At 41.4% G+C, this 17,135-nt stretch overlaps 4 protein-coding genes across 4 annotated transcripts in view; 3 read left to right on the forward strand and 1 right to left on the reverse strand.

Annotated features, from left to right (window-relative positions):
* Positions 1–2,202, forward strand: part of ttc1 (tetratricopeptide repeat domain 1) — a 2,835-nt gene extending 633 nt beyond the window's left edge. Inside the window, exons 2-8 of the mRNA XM_068331061.1 lie at positions 69–509; positions 776–836; positions 924–1,036; positions 1,175–1,211; positions 1,302–1,450; positions 1,679–1,733; positions 1,919–2,202. Of these exons, the coding sequence (XP_068187162.1) occupies positions 78–509; positions 776–836; positions 924–1,036; positions 1,175–1,211; positions 1,302–1,450; positions 1,679–1,733; positions 1,919–2,055 (984 nt within the window). The 5' untranslated portion in view covers positions 69–77 and the 3' untranslated portion in view covers positions 2,056–2,202. The remainder of the gene's footprint in view (positions 1–68; positions 510–775; positions 837–923; positions 1,037–1,174; positions 1,212–1,301; positions 1,451–1,678; positions 1,734–1,918) is intronic.
* Positions 2,203–2,766: 564 nt separating this feature from the next.
* pfdn1 (prefoldin subunit 1) lies at positions 2,767–4,174 on the reverse strand. The gene is made up of 4 exons (XM_068331062.1): positions 4,089–4,174; positions 3,334–3,500; positions 3,096–3,180; positions 2,767–3,007 (listed from the first exon to the last, which is right to left on the reverse strand). Exons 1-4 carry the CDS (start codon positions 4,119–4,121, stop codon positions 2,924–2,926), a joined length of 369 nt encoding a protein of 122 aa, XP_068187163.1. The 5' UTR covers positions 4,122–4,174; the 3' UTR covers positions 2,767–2,923.
* A 656-nt stretch (positions 4,175–4,830) lies between these two features.
* On the forward strand, positions 4,831–7,046 carry LOC137606388 (deoxycytidine kinase 2-like). Its single transcript, XM_068331635.1, has 8 exons — positions 4,831–5,005; positions 5,185–5,303; positions 5,394–5,477; positions 5,576–5,685; positions 5,760–5,907; positions 5,992–6,107; positions 6,346–6,445; positions 6,604–7,046. Exons 1-8 carry the CDS (start codon positions 4,903–4,905, stop codon positions 6,628–6,630), a joined length of 807 nt encoding a protein of 268 aa, XP_068187736.1. The 5' UTR covers positions 4,831–4,902; the 3' UTR covers positions 6,631–7,046.
* A 2,615-nt stretch (positions 7,047–9,661) lies between these two features.
* oatx (organic anion transporter X) lies at positions 9,662–16,355 on the forward strand. The gene is made up of 15 exons (XM_068331418.1): positions 9,662–9,688; positions 9,815–9,979; positions 10,137–10,210; positions 10,293–10,422; positions 11,456–11,559; positions 11,701–11,855; positions 11,981–12,149; positions 12,288–12,411; positions 12,506–12,621; positions 12,749–12,803; positions 14,394–14,553; positions 14,666–14,774; positions 15,094–15,172; positions 15,471–15,598; positions 15,838–16,355. Exons 1-15 carry the CDS (start codon positions 9,662–9,664, stop codon positions 15,977–15,979), a joined length of 1,737 nt encoding a protein of 578 aa, XP_068187519.1. The 3' UTR covers positions 15,980–16,355.
* Positions 16,356–17,135: the final 780 nt, after the last annotated feature.

Consider the following 17,135-nt stretch of genomic DNA (forward strand, 5'->3'; position numbering starts at 1 on the left):
ACTCAACCTGAACTTTAAAGGGTCTCATCAGTGATATTGACGTGTGAAGTTTTCATCGTGTGTCACAGAGCGTCAGGATGAACCACCAAGGAGGTGAACAGAGATCCAACCACACAGATGGAACAACCAGGGCACAGGAGGAAGAGGAGGAGGAGAACTTCTTTGACTGCCAGGAGACAGTAGAGCATCCAGACCAAAGAGGAGGGGGTGAAGATGAAGAAGGAGAGGAGGAAGTGGAAGAAACCCAACAGAATAAAAGAGGGTCAGAAGACTTACATTGTATAAATGACAGACTGAATGATGACAGAGACATTACAGGAGGTGAGGAAGGAGGACAGGCGGAGCAGGAGGAGGAGGAGCAGGATGACAGGCTGCAAGAGGAGGCCCAGAGCAACCAGTTGGAGGACGACTCCGATTCAGAATCAACGGGGCAGAAAAACCCCGTGGCTGAGTTTGATGATGACTATCTGAGGGAGCTGGAGAAGGAGCTGACAGAGGAAGAAAAGGAGGTAACATCACGTGCTTTGTGCTGGAACTTTAATCCTTTACCTTAATATCCATACGCAGTAGTACCTTGGCACACAAGTGACTCAGCATACGAGTGTTTTGAGAAGCAAGCCGTAGCTTGGTCTATATTTTTGAGACCCTAGTCGTACGCTAGTTGGCGGATGGATACAACATCAGCTGAGACCAGATATCGTTCTTTACCAGGTGTTGTCCGTGGAGTAAAGACGTAGGTTAAGTGATCACAGATGTTGAAAATCTTGTGTTTCAGAGTCGAAGGCAGGAAAGTTTAGCCCTGAAGGAAAAAGGCAACGATCAGTTCAAAGCTGGACGTGAGTGATCATCATCCCTATGTGTCCAGAATTTAAACCGGCTCAAACCAGTAGGACTGGAATAAACCGATATAAATGTCTGTGCAGACTGGGCTGAGGCGGAGCAGAGCTACAAGGAGGCGTTGGTTTTATGTCCGGTGTGCTTCAGCAGAGAGCGAGCTGTGCTGTTCTCCAACAGAGCCGCCGCAAGACTACACCAGGTAACGAAGAGATGACAGCATGCTAACAACACGCTAACTGAGAGGCTGACATCAATATTATATTGATAATAGCAACAAAATCAGATCATGCTAACGCTGAAGTGCTCAACATGCTAACAGCGGATATCTCTCTCTCAGGATCTGAAGGATCAGGCGATCTCAGACTGCACCAGAGGTGAGCAACGACCTCATTCTGTACCCACACCACTGCAGGGGGAGCCCTCATTGATCCTTTATTGATTGATTGGTTGTCTGGTTGCCGTAGCGATAGAATTGAATCCAGACTACGTGCGGGCTCTGTTGAGGAGGGCGGAGCTTTACGAGCAGACAGAGAAGCTGGATGAGGCGTTGGAGGACTACAGGAAGGTTCTGGAACGAGACCCGAACCAGACCAGCGCCAGACACGCCTGCATGGTGAGTTCAAGACCGCTGGGACAAACCAGGCATCGCAGTGTGGAGTCTTTCTTCGTAGGTCTGAAAAGAAGTAATGGGGGTTGTGTCTTTAAACCATTGGGGACTTAATCATTGTTGTTTGTTTGCTGGTTTGTGAAAGAAACAATTCTCCACTTTGTCTTTTTAAACTCATGAAACAGGAAGTTGTATTTAATGTGTATTTAATGTGGGTTTTGTCTTCCCTCTCAGAGATTACCTCAGCAGATTCAGGAGAGAAATGAGAAGTTGAAAGCAGATATGTTGAGTACGTACTACACCTGAATGCAACACTAGGCACTGCAAAGTGTTTTTTTATGTTGAAGTATTTATCAGTACTCTATATAAACTAGATATTTACACAGCAAATGTACTCAAAGTTTGAAGGTTATTTTGAATGAATGCAACATTAATTATTTAATACTTGACATTGACCTGTAACTCCTACTCCAGATACACTGAAGGACCTGGGGAACATGGTACTGAGACCTTTTGGACTGTCAACCGACAATTTCCATGTTAACCAAGACGCAAACACCGGTTCCTACTCGGTCAACTTTGTCCAGAACCCAAATAACAACAACAGATGACATCCCAGCCAGAACAGCAACGCCCAGACGAACTTGTGTGTTTCAGAGCAAAATAAAGCTGATTAATTTGTTTCACTTTCTGTTATACGTAAAGCTTTAGAAGTACTTATTTCAGAACAGTAGATCGCTGGAAATATGGTGACGTTGTTGGAAAAAAAAAAGACAACCCGACAATCTAAGTTAACATGAATTTGTATTGATAAGGAGAATCGGCTCTTATTCAGAGTTTCAGCAGAGTTCTTTTTTTAAAATCTTAACACAACAATGGCCACATCTGTATTTGCAATAATACTGCATCTCAGGAAAACATGAAGACAAACTAAACTCTGGCTCTTATTTGAAAAATAATCACATAATGGCAGACTGTCAGTAACTAATGGACATCGTTTAAACTTACAAATCATATATTTTTCAAATTTGTAAATGTCAGTGGCCAAAACTTCCACCTCCAGGGATTAGATACTGTTTGGGAATGTGGATCTCTGGTTTCATTAAAATCATGTTAGAATTCTCTGATCAACGTAACTCATGTGATTAAAACCCAAATTTAAAACGATGTAAAAAAAATAACATTTTCATTACCTTCCATAAAACTTTTTTTACTCATTAAGATATGTCCATCAGTGTTTTCTTTCCTGAATGATAATATGCTGGAGACATGCATTTCATTTATTTGAGGTCAAATGTGATAAAATGAAATCAAACCACTGAGTAAATTCATGTTTTTATAGTAAAAGTTTCCAGGTTGATGGTTCAGCACTACAAAATAAACAACAAAATCCTTTATGGACTAAATCATGAATTTGATATTGGTTACAGATCGTTGAGTGCATCACAAAGTCATAAATAATGTGTTATTGATAATTGATCACTGGGCTCTCCTGGACAGCAGCATCTCTCTGATGTTGTCCTCCGCTTCTTTCACGCTGCGTTCAAGGTACACCTTCTTCTGCTGTAAATCACCAGACACAGACACACAATTAGCCTGTAATCACACACTAATGAACGCACATCACATGTATATCTGAGCATCTTTGTACCTCCAGCTCTTTGATCTTCTCATCAGCAGTTTTCTGTTTATCCATCAGCTGATTATTGATATCCTCCTTTGACTGAAGAATGAACCTGTAAAACACAGCAGTGTGAGGACCGTGGGTTAATGATGACACAATCGGTTACTTCTGATATATGAATTAAAGATGACATCCTGTTTCCGTTGAATATACTGTAATCCACTACATATTCATGGACTTTGTCACAGTGGTCAGGGTCACTCACATGCGTCCGACTCCCTCATACAGTCTTGTGTTGTCAGGCAGCGAAGCGATCTCAGTGTGAGTTAACTTGGCGTGTTTCTGAACCCGATTCAGCTGTTCGATCTGCAGATCTGCCAACTTCACTTTCTGCTGTGTGTCGATCATCTTCATCTGCAGCACCGAGAACGCCTGTGGGAGGAGGGGATCACTGTGATTAATAACACATAAACGTCCTTACTTGAAACAGTTTTTGGTGCGAGACTGACTGTAAAGAGAGCAGTTTTCAATTTAGCTTCTATTTTATACCTGTGCTAAAAATTCATGTCGGCTGGAATATAAACACCTGAATAGCAAATCAAATTCCTTAGAGCTCGGAGAACGCGTAAAGACAGGAGGTATCACTCTGACTATAATTCGATAAATAAGACGTACGGACATGATGCCACTCCCGTGTTCACTCATGTCTCTTAAGTCTGGGGTTTTGGGGATTTTGCGTTACGTTTATAGATTTCGTGCAAGTTTCGAATAACTCCTTGTTTCCAATACCCGACGTAATTCACAAATCCAGTTACGTTTGTAGATGTATTATTTTTAATACAGAGGCAATCAACGCGGTTAGCTCCTCATGCTAAGAGCTTGCAACGCTGTTAGCTGCTGTGCTACTGACCAATCGACTCATCAACAGCTGTGAGTTTACCGCCACGGCTCACCGTCAAACAGAAGACAAAATACGACCAGAAAAGTAAGACTAAGAGGCACATAAAGACATTAAACTACCTTCTTCAGCTCCAGGTCTACAGGCGCAGCCATCTTGACCAGGTCTACGCACACAGCGCATGCGCGAAATTCTTCTTCTTCTTCAATATTTATTGGAGCTTGGCAAACTGATTTAAAGGCACATTACCTCCACCTGCTGGACTTTTGGTGTAAATGGGAGTTGCGGGGAGAATACTATACACTTGTTTTACCAGATTCTTTTACATTCTCTTCTGCTTCATCTTCATCGAAATCTAATGGCTTCCTTAATAACTTTTGCACCAATCAATTACATGTCATGTCCTGTATTTAACGACATTCAACGACCGTACTACAATTCATAATCTGTTAACCAGAACCTTTTATTTATCATTTACTAACAATTATTTCTGTATTCTATTTTGTTGCTGTTGCCCCTCCTTGTTGATTGTCTTCATATTACCATAATTTCGGAAAAAGGAGCCGAATAAGACATATTAATGTCATTTATTTGACCTGTGATAACAGTTCCGTATGAGAAATCGGACATTTGGAAAGAACAGAGTGGGACCTCATTATTCCGTCTCATTTTGGTTCTGGAATCTTTGGCAGAGTGAGACATCCTCCTCAGTGTGTTGTTATAAAATCTATCTCCACTCGTTGATTCACGCCCCGGAAACAGAATTATTGCACGCCCCGGAAACAGAATTATTGCACGCCCCGGAAACAGAATTATTGCAGCGCGCGCGGAATTTAATTTTCACCGGCATTTCGCGCTCAAGAGGGTCTGTTTTTTTGTCCGCACGAACATTAACGCAGAAACAACCCGACAAAAGACAGAAAAGTTGTTCTGAACATGGCAACGCCACCGAAGAGACCCTTCAAGCTTCCCTCCAGCCCGCAGCTCAACGGAGGCTTCACCCGAAAGGAGAAGAAGATCTCCATCGAGGGAAACATCGGTGAGTTCCGGACCGCCGCGAACTCATCACCGTTGACTCCAGTGTCAGCGGTGAGTTTGAGGAGAAGTAAACAGTTAATAATGGCACAATATTCCAGATATTACTAATTATTGACCGTAATGAATTGATTATCAGTTACTTATCGATTTGAGAAATGTGATCAGCCCTCTGTCTCCCAGCTGCAGGAAAGTCCACGTTTGTGCGTGTCCTTCAGGGAGCATCGGAGGAGTGGGAGGTGATTCCTGAGCCCATCGCTAAATGGTGCAACATCCAGAAGGACAGCGAGGACGTTCATCAGGTAAACGTGCTTCATGATGAAGAGGAGGAGGCAGCGGAGTCCCTTCTTCACCTGTGCCTCCTCAGGTGTTTACCATCTGTTCACCTGCAGGAGTTGAGCTCCTCTCAGAAGAGCGGAGGAAACCTGCTGCAGATGCTCTACGATAAACCCAGCCGCTGGTCATACACCTTCCAGGTAACGAACCCAGATTTCCACACGTCATGTGATTCTGATGAGGTCCAGGTGAGGCTGACTCACACTTACCTGTCCGTCTCCACCTGTCTGCCTTTCAGAGCTACGCTTGTCTCAGCAGAGTTCGTGCTCAGCTCGCGCCTCCAACCATCAAACTTCAGCAGGCGGAGAAACCCGTTCAGTTCTACGAACGCTCAGTCTACTCCGACAGGTGAGCGCACACACACACACACCTGACAGCGTCGGCTTGGGCCGTTGCTGTGATGGCGTGTGCTGTGTTTGCAGGTATGTGTTTGCTTCCACCTTGTTTGAGTGTGGCAACCTGACGGAAACCGAGTGGAACGTCTACCAGGACTGGCACACCTGGACGCTGAGTCAGTTTGAACCGGAAATCGCCCTGGACGGCATCATCTACCTGAGAGCTCAGCCACAGGTACTGCCGATTTTGCTCCGCCCCTTTTCTCCATATCTGATTGGAGTAAAATCATGAAATGTATTATTTCCGTGTTTATTTTAGCGCTGCATGCAGCGCCTCCTGCACCGGGGCAGGGAGGAGGAAGAGGGGATTCCTCTGGACTATCTGGAACAGCTCCACTTCAAACATGAAGCCTGGCTCTACCACAGGAACCTCAGGTGACGGCGCCCCTGAGCACGCTCACAACACAAGACTCCGCCCACTGCTGTTCAGATATACTAGAACTCATCAAAGTGTGTGTGATGAGCTGTTCAGTAAGGCATAAAATAGCTAATGTAATTATACAATTAGATCATTTGCGGTTAATTGTGGTGCATTCAGGGTATGGTTAAAAAAAAAAAAGACATTATAAAACTGTCTAAAGTGTGTGTGTGTGTTTGTGTGTGTTTTGTGAAGGATGGACTTTGAGTACCTGAATGACCTTCCTGTTCTCACGCTGGACGTTGACCAGGACTTCAAAAGCGATCGCATCAAACAGGAAGCACTCATTGACAAGGTTCCATTTTCCACTTAATGTTGTGCTCCTTTGTGTGTGTGTGTGTGTGTGTGTGTGTCTTTGTGTGTGTGTGTGTGTGTGTGTGTGTGCGTGTGTGTTAGTGTTTGTTTTCATACAGCTGTTCTCATTTGTTTTCTGACCTGGGGTCTGTCTTGCAGGTCAAAGAGTTTCTCAGCACGCTGTAGAGCTTCACTAACCAATCACAGCTCATGATGCAAGCGGTGGGATCGTCTGATTGGAGGGTTTTTCTTTGTAAATATTTTTCTTGGCTTTCCAAAATGAATTTTTTTTCTCTCAGCTCTTTTCATCTTCACCCATCTGGAGGAGTCGGTTTTAACTCAAAACTTGGCTGAAGAGATTTTATAATTGTAAAGCATCAATCCTGTGCTTATGTAATCTAAACCTTTTTGTAAATAAATTATGTGTGTGTTTGGTGCAGATTTGTAAAAACACTGTATTTACTCTAGTTTCGATATTTAAGCATTAGTCTGAAGCGCTTATTTGTCGTGACAGGCTGTAAACACACCATAGTACTAGATAGATTTGAATTTTATAAACTAGTATTCTTTACACTAACTGTGTTCAATGATGCTGGTGCTGACACTGCAGTATTTGATCATTGTAACTTATTTATTTTATTAAAAGAAAGTGACAAATTTGTGTTGTTTTGATTTAAAATCCACAACCTTTAAAAAACTTTCACATTTTCGACATCAGATATGTCGAAAAATGCGAGGCCGCACTAGTACCACCTGTCAAAAACGTGAAAGAACACCTGCTGTGGCCATGTTGCTCAATCGTTTCATTCCCTTTATGCCCATATTCATTCCTTTTAATGGGGATGGATTCGTTTAACAAGGAACAGGATTAACTAGGTGAACATTTTAAATCAATCTGGAGTGGTTTTGTGTCAAACTTTCAGATATTAAATATTTCAGACTTTTCTAAAAGATTTCATATTGTGAAACCACACATTAATTAACCTGGTGTAGGTGGCTTAAATATTTAACGTGAGACACTTTGAAAGGTTAACCTGTAGAAATTAGGATGTTAGAGATCAACAGTGGGTTAACTCTGTCCTGTTAATTTTCACTGTTTTTAACTGCATCTTTGTTCATCCTAACTCATAACTGACTCGATCTTATCAACCTCCCTGATCTTCAAGACTCGATTTAATTCAGCCCCCAAACAAGATGACAAAACTTGTAAAAGTCCAAATTTGGCCAATACTGCTTTCATAAAGTGAAACTTCGTATCCCAGGAGATGGCGACTTATTGACTGCAGCATGATGGATGCATTGTTTTCTAAACGCATCAATATGAGGCAATGACATCATATGACAGTTGTTTTTATGACTTTGAACTTAAAGCTCAGTCAAAACATTGAGTAAAAATCAAAAATTGAGCGTTGATTTCTAAACTGGACATAGAAAAGCCCGGGAATAACAGAGTACTGACGAACACAGGAGTTCACACACAAATGGAAAATTATCAAATTAGTGCCTTCTTTGTGTAAAATCAAATTAGTTTTAAATTTGGAATGAGTTTTGTGAGGCTTTTAAGACATAACGACTGACACGAGGGCGCAATCAGTGACAGGGAAGTCATGTGACCAACCGGTGCTAAGATGATAGGTTGCTGATTGTTGTTTCAAAAATTAAGTCCATGAATCAAACATCACTTAAGTGTTTGTCACATACTTTTAACATGCACAAAGATGAATGATACAGCTCCTTGTATTCAAATTCAACCAAATGCAACATATAACTTCATCACAATTTACAGAATGAATAAACATCAGTACAGTTGGGAAAGAGCAAACACTGAAGCGGTTGTTGGAAATTATGTCCCTTTGTATTTCATGATGGAACAACGAACATCAGAGATGTTTAATGTTGAACAGTAAAACAGTTCCCTGGAAGCCGTTCCAGTTCTTACTCGCATAATGTGTGTGTCTGAACCTTTTGTGTTCTAGATGTATTTAGGAATGTCTTGGATCCAGTTTGTCTCCACAGCCCGTCTGTCATGTCCTTGTCGTCTTGTCTGGATGTGAATCCTGCTGAGAAGTTTGTTGATTGAAACACAGTCGGAAGAATTCCAGGACAGAAAAAAAAATCAGAGACTCAGCGAGAACTGGGAACATGAAAATAAATAAGGAGCTTTTAGTAAGTCACAAACCTCTGGCGGAGGACAGCAAGAGGGGTCTGCAGGAGAGTTTGTTAAGACTTGAAGTTGAGAGGATTCAGTGTCAAGATAGATGTTTATTTGACAAATAATTATACAGAAATAAAATGATTCATTTCAAATTTCTCAAATGTTTATGTGAAAAGCATTAAGAGCATATCGAAACCAATCAGAAGGTGCAGGATGAATTAAGAGAGAGTGAGACTATGCTAACCCATTAACTGGACAAAGCCAGGTTGGGGTCAGATCGAGTCAAAACACTTATCAGGAGGATGACAAACAAAAAGCAGAGTTGCTCCAAACCTTCTTGTTAGTATTACTCATTAAGGATCTTCATTGCTCCACCCATTTCTCCACCCACTCAAACCCACACTCATACACCCTTCACCTTGCCAGCCCTCCACTCATCCATCAGCCTCCAAACAGTAAGTACATTTCCACTCATTTCCATAGTAAATCCTCTTTTCTTCCTGTTTTCATTCCATTGCAGCCACATTAATCCTTTAATAACTTTCACCAGACTCCAAAAAAACATTCCATCTTTTACGGTTAACAGTAAAAAAAAGCATGACCACAGTTCTCCAACTGAGATATGCTAAATAATGAGAAGAGTACCGCAAAGTTTTGAAGTGGATGGAGACTCTAGAATGTGTAGTGGAATGAGTTTTGGAGCAATTTGGGGAAAGTTTTAAATTTTGGGGGTTTTTTTTGACTGATTTTGTTTTATGAACTCCAGAAATGTGTTTATCAGATAAAAGTGAAAGTTCTAAAAACATTTTTAAACATTTTTTTCATATGTATATATATGTCTTTTCTCAGGTTCACTCAGCTGGAACAGAACCTGTCATCTTTAAAGCACGAGGCATTTCATAATAATGACATTAATGAATCATTATTATCATTGAATTGACAGCCGCGCTGTTGAAGGAGCTGAAACATGTAAATTCAGTTTTCCAGAATATATAGCAAATTCTTAATTTTATCTGAAAATTAAAAATTTAATTTGAACTTTGCATAAATCAGACAGAGGAAATGGGTTTCTCCGAGCTGCTGGAGGAGGTGAGTGTTGCTTTTTTAACAATACTATTAATTGAAGTTAGCTCAGCTGAAGTCACCTGCTCAGATAATCTACATGTGATGCACACGTAACACTAACTTCCGGTCCCATTTGCTTGCCTTGGTAAGATTGGTGGTTTTGGGAGATACCAGTGGATCCATGTGAGTGTCATCAGTCTCCCTGGATTACTGACAGCCAGTCAAAATATCTTGAATAACTTTGTCTCAGGAGTTCCCACCCATCATTGCAGTTTGCCAGCCAATCACAGCCTCTTTAACATGTCACATGTGCAGGTAATGTCTTTACAATTGTAAATTATGTAAAATGGACAAATTTATAATTATGTACAGTATATTACTTCTCTACTTATTATTATGTATCTTAATACTTTACTTCTTTTTATTCTTATTATTTATTTTATGGTTTGGATGACTGTGATTGATGTTTTAGATGGATCAGATGGAGCTGATGAAAGCTTTCATCCCTCTGGACTCAACAGGAACTAGACTAGACCGCTGCAGAAGGTAAATCTTATTCTGGCTCTGTTATATTTCATGAATGAAGGTCTTTACTCATCATTTGACATCATTTCCTGCTGCTGATCAGGTTTGTGGAGCCTCAATGGCAACTGCTAGATGCTAGCAGTTCAGCCAACATTAGCCAGATACAGACAGAAGGATGCTTGGATGGATGGACGTTCAACCGCTCTGAATTCCTATCGACCACCGTCTCTGAGGTGTAGTGTGAGAAAAAACACGCTCACTAACATTTACACAAATTTGTGAAGAGATTTTAGTCTCGTAGGAAACAGCTGTGAGGATCTATGGACAGGTTTTAACAACTTAATATTAATAGTGTTTTTTTGGGAGACACAGAATGGATGTCAATTCAAGTGGCCTAAAACATCTGTGGACCTTTGGGTGACATTTTTCAGAGGAAGCACATACTGATATAGTGTCTCAGACTCCAGTCAACCACAGATTTCTCAAAAGTCCAGCAAATCGCTGCTGGTGAAGCAGAGAGAATAATCATTACAACACAAAACACACGTTATATTGAACTCTCTCACCCTGACACCACTTTTATGGACCGTATACTCTCTGTGGTCTGAGATGTACATTAACCAAACCAAACATCATCCCTATCTCTGGAGTCAGACCAAAGGGTCAAACATATAACCAACTACTCTCCTAATTGGTCATTAGCTCTTGCCATCTGTGCCTCTGGTTTATAGAGTACCGTGGACTCAGAAGACTGTAAATCCAGATCCCACCATGTGATTCAAGTGTTAACATTCCTCATGCAATAGAATTACTGCATTATTGCAATCATTATGGTTCTTACTGAGCAGATAAAAGTGTATAGTGATGCATTGTACTTCCCTTTCTGAATGTTTTGACTGATGTAGATCGCTGGGCATCAACATCTTACACTTGCTGGGATGAATTCAACCGGCCACTGGCTCAAAAGTACCTATCAGTGTCTTCTACAGGGTCTTGAGGCACATAAGCCTCCCCATCATAACAAGATACCAGGATGGGCAGAGGTTGTTCGTGGTGTGTGACAAATTGGTATCAAGCTCTGGAGATATGGGAATCTGCTAGTAGCCCGTGGTTAAACCCAGAATTGTACAAATGTCAATGGTGCCCAACAGCCTGTAGATCCAGTGCAGTCCAGTGGAACAGGCATGAAAATGTGATTCACTGTTTACTTTTATGTATTATTGATCACTGTCTCTCATTAGGGTTTTATGACACATTTTCCTTCAGTGGGAGTTGGTGTGCTCGCTGCGTCCTCTCAAACAAATGATTCAGACCATCTACATGGGGGGAGTTTTAACAGGAGCCATCATTTTCGGCAGTCTGTCAGACAGGTGATCCTTCTGAACTGTAAATGTCTATATGGGTGTGTTCATGTTTAGGTGCATCTTCTTTCTTCATTGTCTGCTGTAGGTGAACCCTAAAATAAACCAGTCAGAATCTGTCTCTGTGTTCCTTGTCTCTCTCTCTCTCAGGTTTGGGAGGCGTTCCATTCTTATTTGGTCGTACCTTCAGCTGGCTGCTCTTGGTTGTGTCTCAGCCCTAGCTCCCTCCTACACCGTCTACTGCATTTTTAGATTCCTCTGTGGGATGGCGATGTCTGGACTCATGATTAATGGAGTCTCACTAAGTACCAGTCTTTCTTTCTTTCTGTCATAAGCTGCATGTTCAGTGTCATTTATGAATCCTGGAAAAGTAACCAATGATGTGTCCTCAAAGATTCATTGACTTGTCTGTTGACCTGTCTGTCTGTAGAAGTGGAGTGGATCCCAACTAAAGCGAGGACAATAGTGGGCACACTAAGTTCCTTTTCCTACACATTTGGTCAGCTGATCCTGGCAGGGATTGCCTATTTGCTGAGAGACTGGAGAAAGCTGCAAGTGGCCGTCTGTGCCCCACATTTCCTGTTCTTTGCCCTGACCTGGTCAGTGTAGATTTTCAAAAGTAATACTTCTAACAATTGTACTCTATGATTGGCCAGGTGGTTCTCTTATATTTGATAAATGGTCAGGTGATTTTAATGCATTGGGTTCCAATAAAAGGTCAATCACTGATCATCCAGGTGGTGCTCAGAGTCAGCTCGTTGGATGGTTCTGAATGGTCGATCTGACGAGGCATTACAGAGCCTTCATCGAGTCGCTCGAGTCAATGGAAAACCAGAGATGGTCAACAAAATAACAAGAGAGGTAACTTGTCTTTCTAACTACACCTCCAACACAAATATATATATAGTTGTGTGCCACACATCAGAAGCTGAGATCAGCCTCATGTGAACTGCAGGTTTTAGACTCTCACATGAAAAAGGAGATCGAGATGAGTCGTTCATCGTTCACAGCGTACGATCTGATGAGGACCAGAGGAATGAGAAGAATCTCCATTTGTCTTCTTGCTGTCTGGTCAGAAGAAAACTCCTCTGTTAACTCAGCCTGAATCCATTTACCTTTTAAAGACACATGTGTAACAACACACAAACATGTTGTCCATCTATACCCCAGTGTGTCACTAGTGCGTCCTCTTCTGCAGGTTTGCTACTAGTTTTGCATACTATGGGTTGGTGATGGACCTGCAACAGTTTGGGGTGAGTCTCCTTTTTAGCAACAATGCTATATTGAGCAAAGAGCTACTGTCAAATTCGTTTAGACCTTACTTCTTTCATATCTAAGTTTTGGATCATGTATAGATAGTAAAGATTACCATCAGTATGAGTCTTAACCAAAGGGATTAATTGAATGTCATGTCTTTTTCCTCTTGAAGATACTCACATGCCATCAATAAGGCCATTTGCCATTGGCAATACAGTTGTCAGTGTTCATCCACACTGTGTTCTCCTGTCACAGAAACCTACAGCAGGATTTTGCTCCTTCTTATCTAAGATAAACTATGCCTTATTGCCCCATGTTTAAATTCTATGTGTGAACTTCCATCCTTGAGGCGTTTATTATCTTAGTCAAGTATAATTCACATGCAGGCTTCAGAGGAAAGGTATCAACCAGCCAGCCAATGAACAACTGTTCAAAGTTATGTCTTTGTCTCGCAAATCATTTCTGGTTAATGATCTGTTAAAAAAAGGTTATAGTTGATTCGATCAAACAGCCATAATTGTTACTGGTTGGGTTGGGACCCACATGCAGAAGACCAGGGGGAAAGTCCACATTCATAGTTTAATTAACAAAAACTGCTATAACAGGTTTCTGAAGAACAGGCAAGGAACAGACCAACAGGCAAAAATCACAGGTAAATGAAATAGACAAGGAAACAAACAAAATCTCTCAAAAAGTCAGAGTAGGAAGGGTTGATGACATCTGGCAGCGAACTGAGATCTGAGTCGAGCTTAAGTAGGCAGAGCCTGATTGGAGATGGGAAGCAGATGGTTGTAGAAATTCAGGTGACCGGAATGAGTGGATTGAGTGTGAGCATACCCGGAACAGAAAGGAAAGGATGGAAAGCTGGAAATGGAACGATGACAATAGTGGTTTGATGAGGTTGTCATAGATTTATTCATTCACCAACAGTCAATCGGTGAAAGTAGGTGGAACTGAAGTCCATCCATTCATTTTCTTGCAGACAAGACAATCGTAATTGTCGTGTCTGCAGCCACTTATCCGTCTTATAGGTCACAGGTCTGCTAGAGGCTATCCCAGCTGGCTACAGGTAAGAGGCAGGGAACACCCCTAGAAGAGATGCCAGCTCATCTTGGGGGCGGACTGAAGTCATCTTGACTAAACATATTATATGGAAAGATTTTGACTTAGACGAACTTAAAGAATTTGAAGCGGATGGAGCTAAGTAAAGATCCTCTGAACATCTATGTTACAAGAGATGATAGATGAGTACCCTACATCCCAGTGTCATTCTATGATGCTCATTTTAAACACTACAGCATCATCTACTGGCCTGGAATGAGTTGTAAAGCATTTTTGTTGAAATTTGAAAACCATTTTACATTTGGACCGTTTTTGAAAATGTTTTACAGACCAAACATTTTTTTAAATGAAAAGAAATCATGTCATGTGAACAGGACCTGGTTGTAGGGTGAAATGACACCATAGAGACATAATTCATATTTTTGAACTTTTGTTCTTGAATGCTCACTTTAATCTTTGTTTATTCCTTTGTTTATTAATATTATTATTAAGCCTCTGCTGTCATTGGCTACTGGTTGTTCCAGGTGAACATCTACCTGATGCAGCTCATCTTTGGTGCTGTCGATATTCCTGCAAAATTAATGGCTCTGGCCATGCTTTCTTTCCTGGGGAGGAGGGTCTCTCAAGCCACTTGTCTGTTTGTGGCTGCCCTGGTCATCTTTACCAACATCTTCATCCCCAGAGGTAAGAAAAAGCACCAATGGACTCCTATATGCTTCATTCCCATAACTCACTCGGACTTCATAGAAATAAAGACCACATGTTTATTATATAACCCATATAACCCCACCCACAGATATGCAGACCATCAGGACCACGTTGGCATGTCTGGGTAAAGCTTTTACCTCAGCCTCCTTCACAACTGTCTACCTGTACACCGGAGAGCTCTACCCCACTGTCATCAGGTGAGACTACTGGTTCAAACCCACAGGAACAGGTCTTATTGGGGAGGCCATTGACTCTGAACTGGTAGTAGAGGTAAATGGAATGAGCTGGAGAAGTCTTATTAGCTGTTCAGTGTAAACGAATGCAGATGGTGTGAAAAAATTGCAGGATCTCTCAACCACCACTGGTTGGCTGAGTGATGGTGGGTTAACCATGGACACGTAAAGTATTGAAGTGCCGATTGCTAGCTAGCAGCTAGCAGCGTCTCTCTTGATTGCTGCTTATACTCATGTATCTGTTAGATTTGTTGTTTCCTGATGTGTGCCGATGTCTTTTCAGGCAGACAGGAATGGGGTTTGTCTCTACAATGGCGAGAATTGGAAGCATGGCAGCCCCCGCCGTCTTAATTCTGGACGAGGTGACACTCGGCTTAACAGACTTTGTTAAACACACAATAACAAAATGTCACATCTTTTATGTGCTTCTGTAGAACTTAAAAAATCAGTATAAATTAAAAGCCATTAAAAAATTTTAGCAATCATGAATCAGATGTCACTGATTCCTCAGGCTTTAATGGATATATTCAAAGTTGAGGTCAAGGACTTGGACCAGAGATTTGGGTCCTGTTTGTCTGATGATGAGAAACTGTCTCACTTTCTGTCCAAACAAACACAGTAAATTAATGCTAACAGTGCTGATGGACTACATTTTTCCAGGTCCTCCCTGCTCTGCCTGGTTTGGTGTATGGGGGGGCGGCAGTGGTGGCCGGCTGCTTCGCCTGCTTCCTTCCAGAGACATTGAAAGCGCCACTGCCAGACACCGTCGAAGAAGTGGAAAGAAATTGGTGAGCTACCAGCTAGCAGCGTCTCACAAAAAAAAAAGAGAAGTCATATACGTAGCATAGCAGTTAAAGGGTCTAGCTGACAAACCTCCCCTGTCACATGATAGTTGATCTCGTCCTCTACTCAGAAAATAAACTCCCAAACTTTTACCCTGTCCCCCAAATTTAGAGAAATTTTCAGGTGATTTCTTTTTTTTCTCCATTAATACAAATAATTAAATTATATTTCCTTCTGCTTCAAGGTCTGGTAGGAAGCCCGCCCCTGAGGGGAGCTCGCCATTAGGTGGAGGTGGGGCTTCCAAGTGTGGGGGTGTGGTCTTAACAGAAGACGTGCCTCTAAAAGAGCTGAAGGATGTGGATGGGGCGGGACTCAATGCCCTTTAACCAATCAGACGGTGTGTTGGTCACCTGATCAGATGGCTGGACTGTGCTTTGGCCAGTCAGATGACTCAAAACTTTGATGAATGAATCAGTGAAATCCTGAGTGATGAGTTTCAGCATAAAAGTTCTTCAAAGTTTAAAAATAATAAGAAATTCCAGTGTGAAAATTACACTTTTTAAAGACTTTATATTAAATGATGTCAGAAATATGATGAGAAAATTTGTGAATTATAAATTAGAAGTGATGTATTTTAAATAGTGAAACTATTTTTATGATTAACAGGGACAAATTTATAATTAAGTTGCTGCATATACTAAAGCAAATTATGATCAATATCAGAAGATTGTTTTTATTTGGCACATAGCAGAACACCTCTTGACTCACAGAAAGCAGCTGTTTATGTAATTAACATATATATGAATTTAATAAATCCACTTTTTTGTGAGGACTTTGTGTTTAGCTTCTTTCCACCAGTAAAAATATACATTTAAGATGATTTTATGTTCTTAACCTGAGCATGAAGTGAGGTGTGTGCCTGTTAGTCTGAATATGTGGTCATACAATGACCTGGTGATGTTCCCATGGTTTACCCACCTTCAAATCACCTGACATCAGGTGCTGCCTCAAGCAGTTACAGAAAATAAATGAAAGTGAACACAGCCCTCATCTGGTCCACATGTTTTGGGACACAAGACCGTTTATCTGCCTTGTGGAGTCACAGTTCAGTTGTAACCTCTAACCTGGCTTCGGGCAAGAGCTGGTGTACTCCAGACTAGAGGAGACTCATCGCGGAGCCACACGAAAAAGGGGTTAGAGTGGTGAGAGGGGCAACTCTACACAATGCTTCCTAATGGAAGCATAATGAGGAACAGCAAAAAAAAAAAAAAGCAACAAATATTTGGACACACACAATCAGAGGACAGAAAGGACAAAAAAACAGCGATGGAAGTTAGAAAGGGAAGACAGCAGATAAGGAGGAATATGTCATTGAAAAGATGATAAATGATCAGCAAACAAAAGCTTCAAAAGAAAAACAAAACCGTGCGATCTCTAAGTGACACGTGTCATATGTATTCAGCTTCCAGCAGGAGTTACCTCTTGTTGTTGCTGGTAGCTTGGACAGAACCTGTTTCTGAGGTGCAGCAGGTGTAGATATTA

Source organism: Antennarius striatus, chromosome 13 (genome assembly GCF_040054535.1).
Source record: "Antennarius striatus isolate MH-2024 chromosome 13, ASM4005453v1, whole genome shotgun sequence".
NCBI classification, from domain to species: Eukaryota; Metazoa; Chordata; class Actinopteri; order Lophiiformes; family Antennariidae; genus Antennarius; species Antennarius striatus.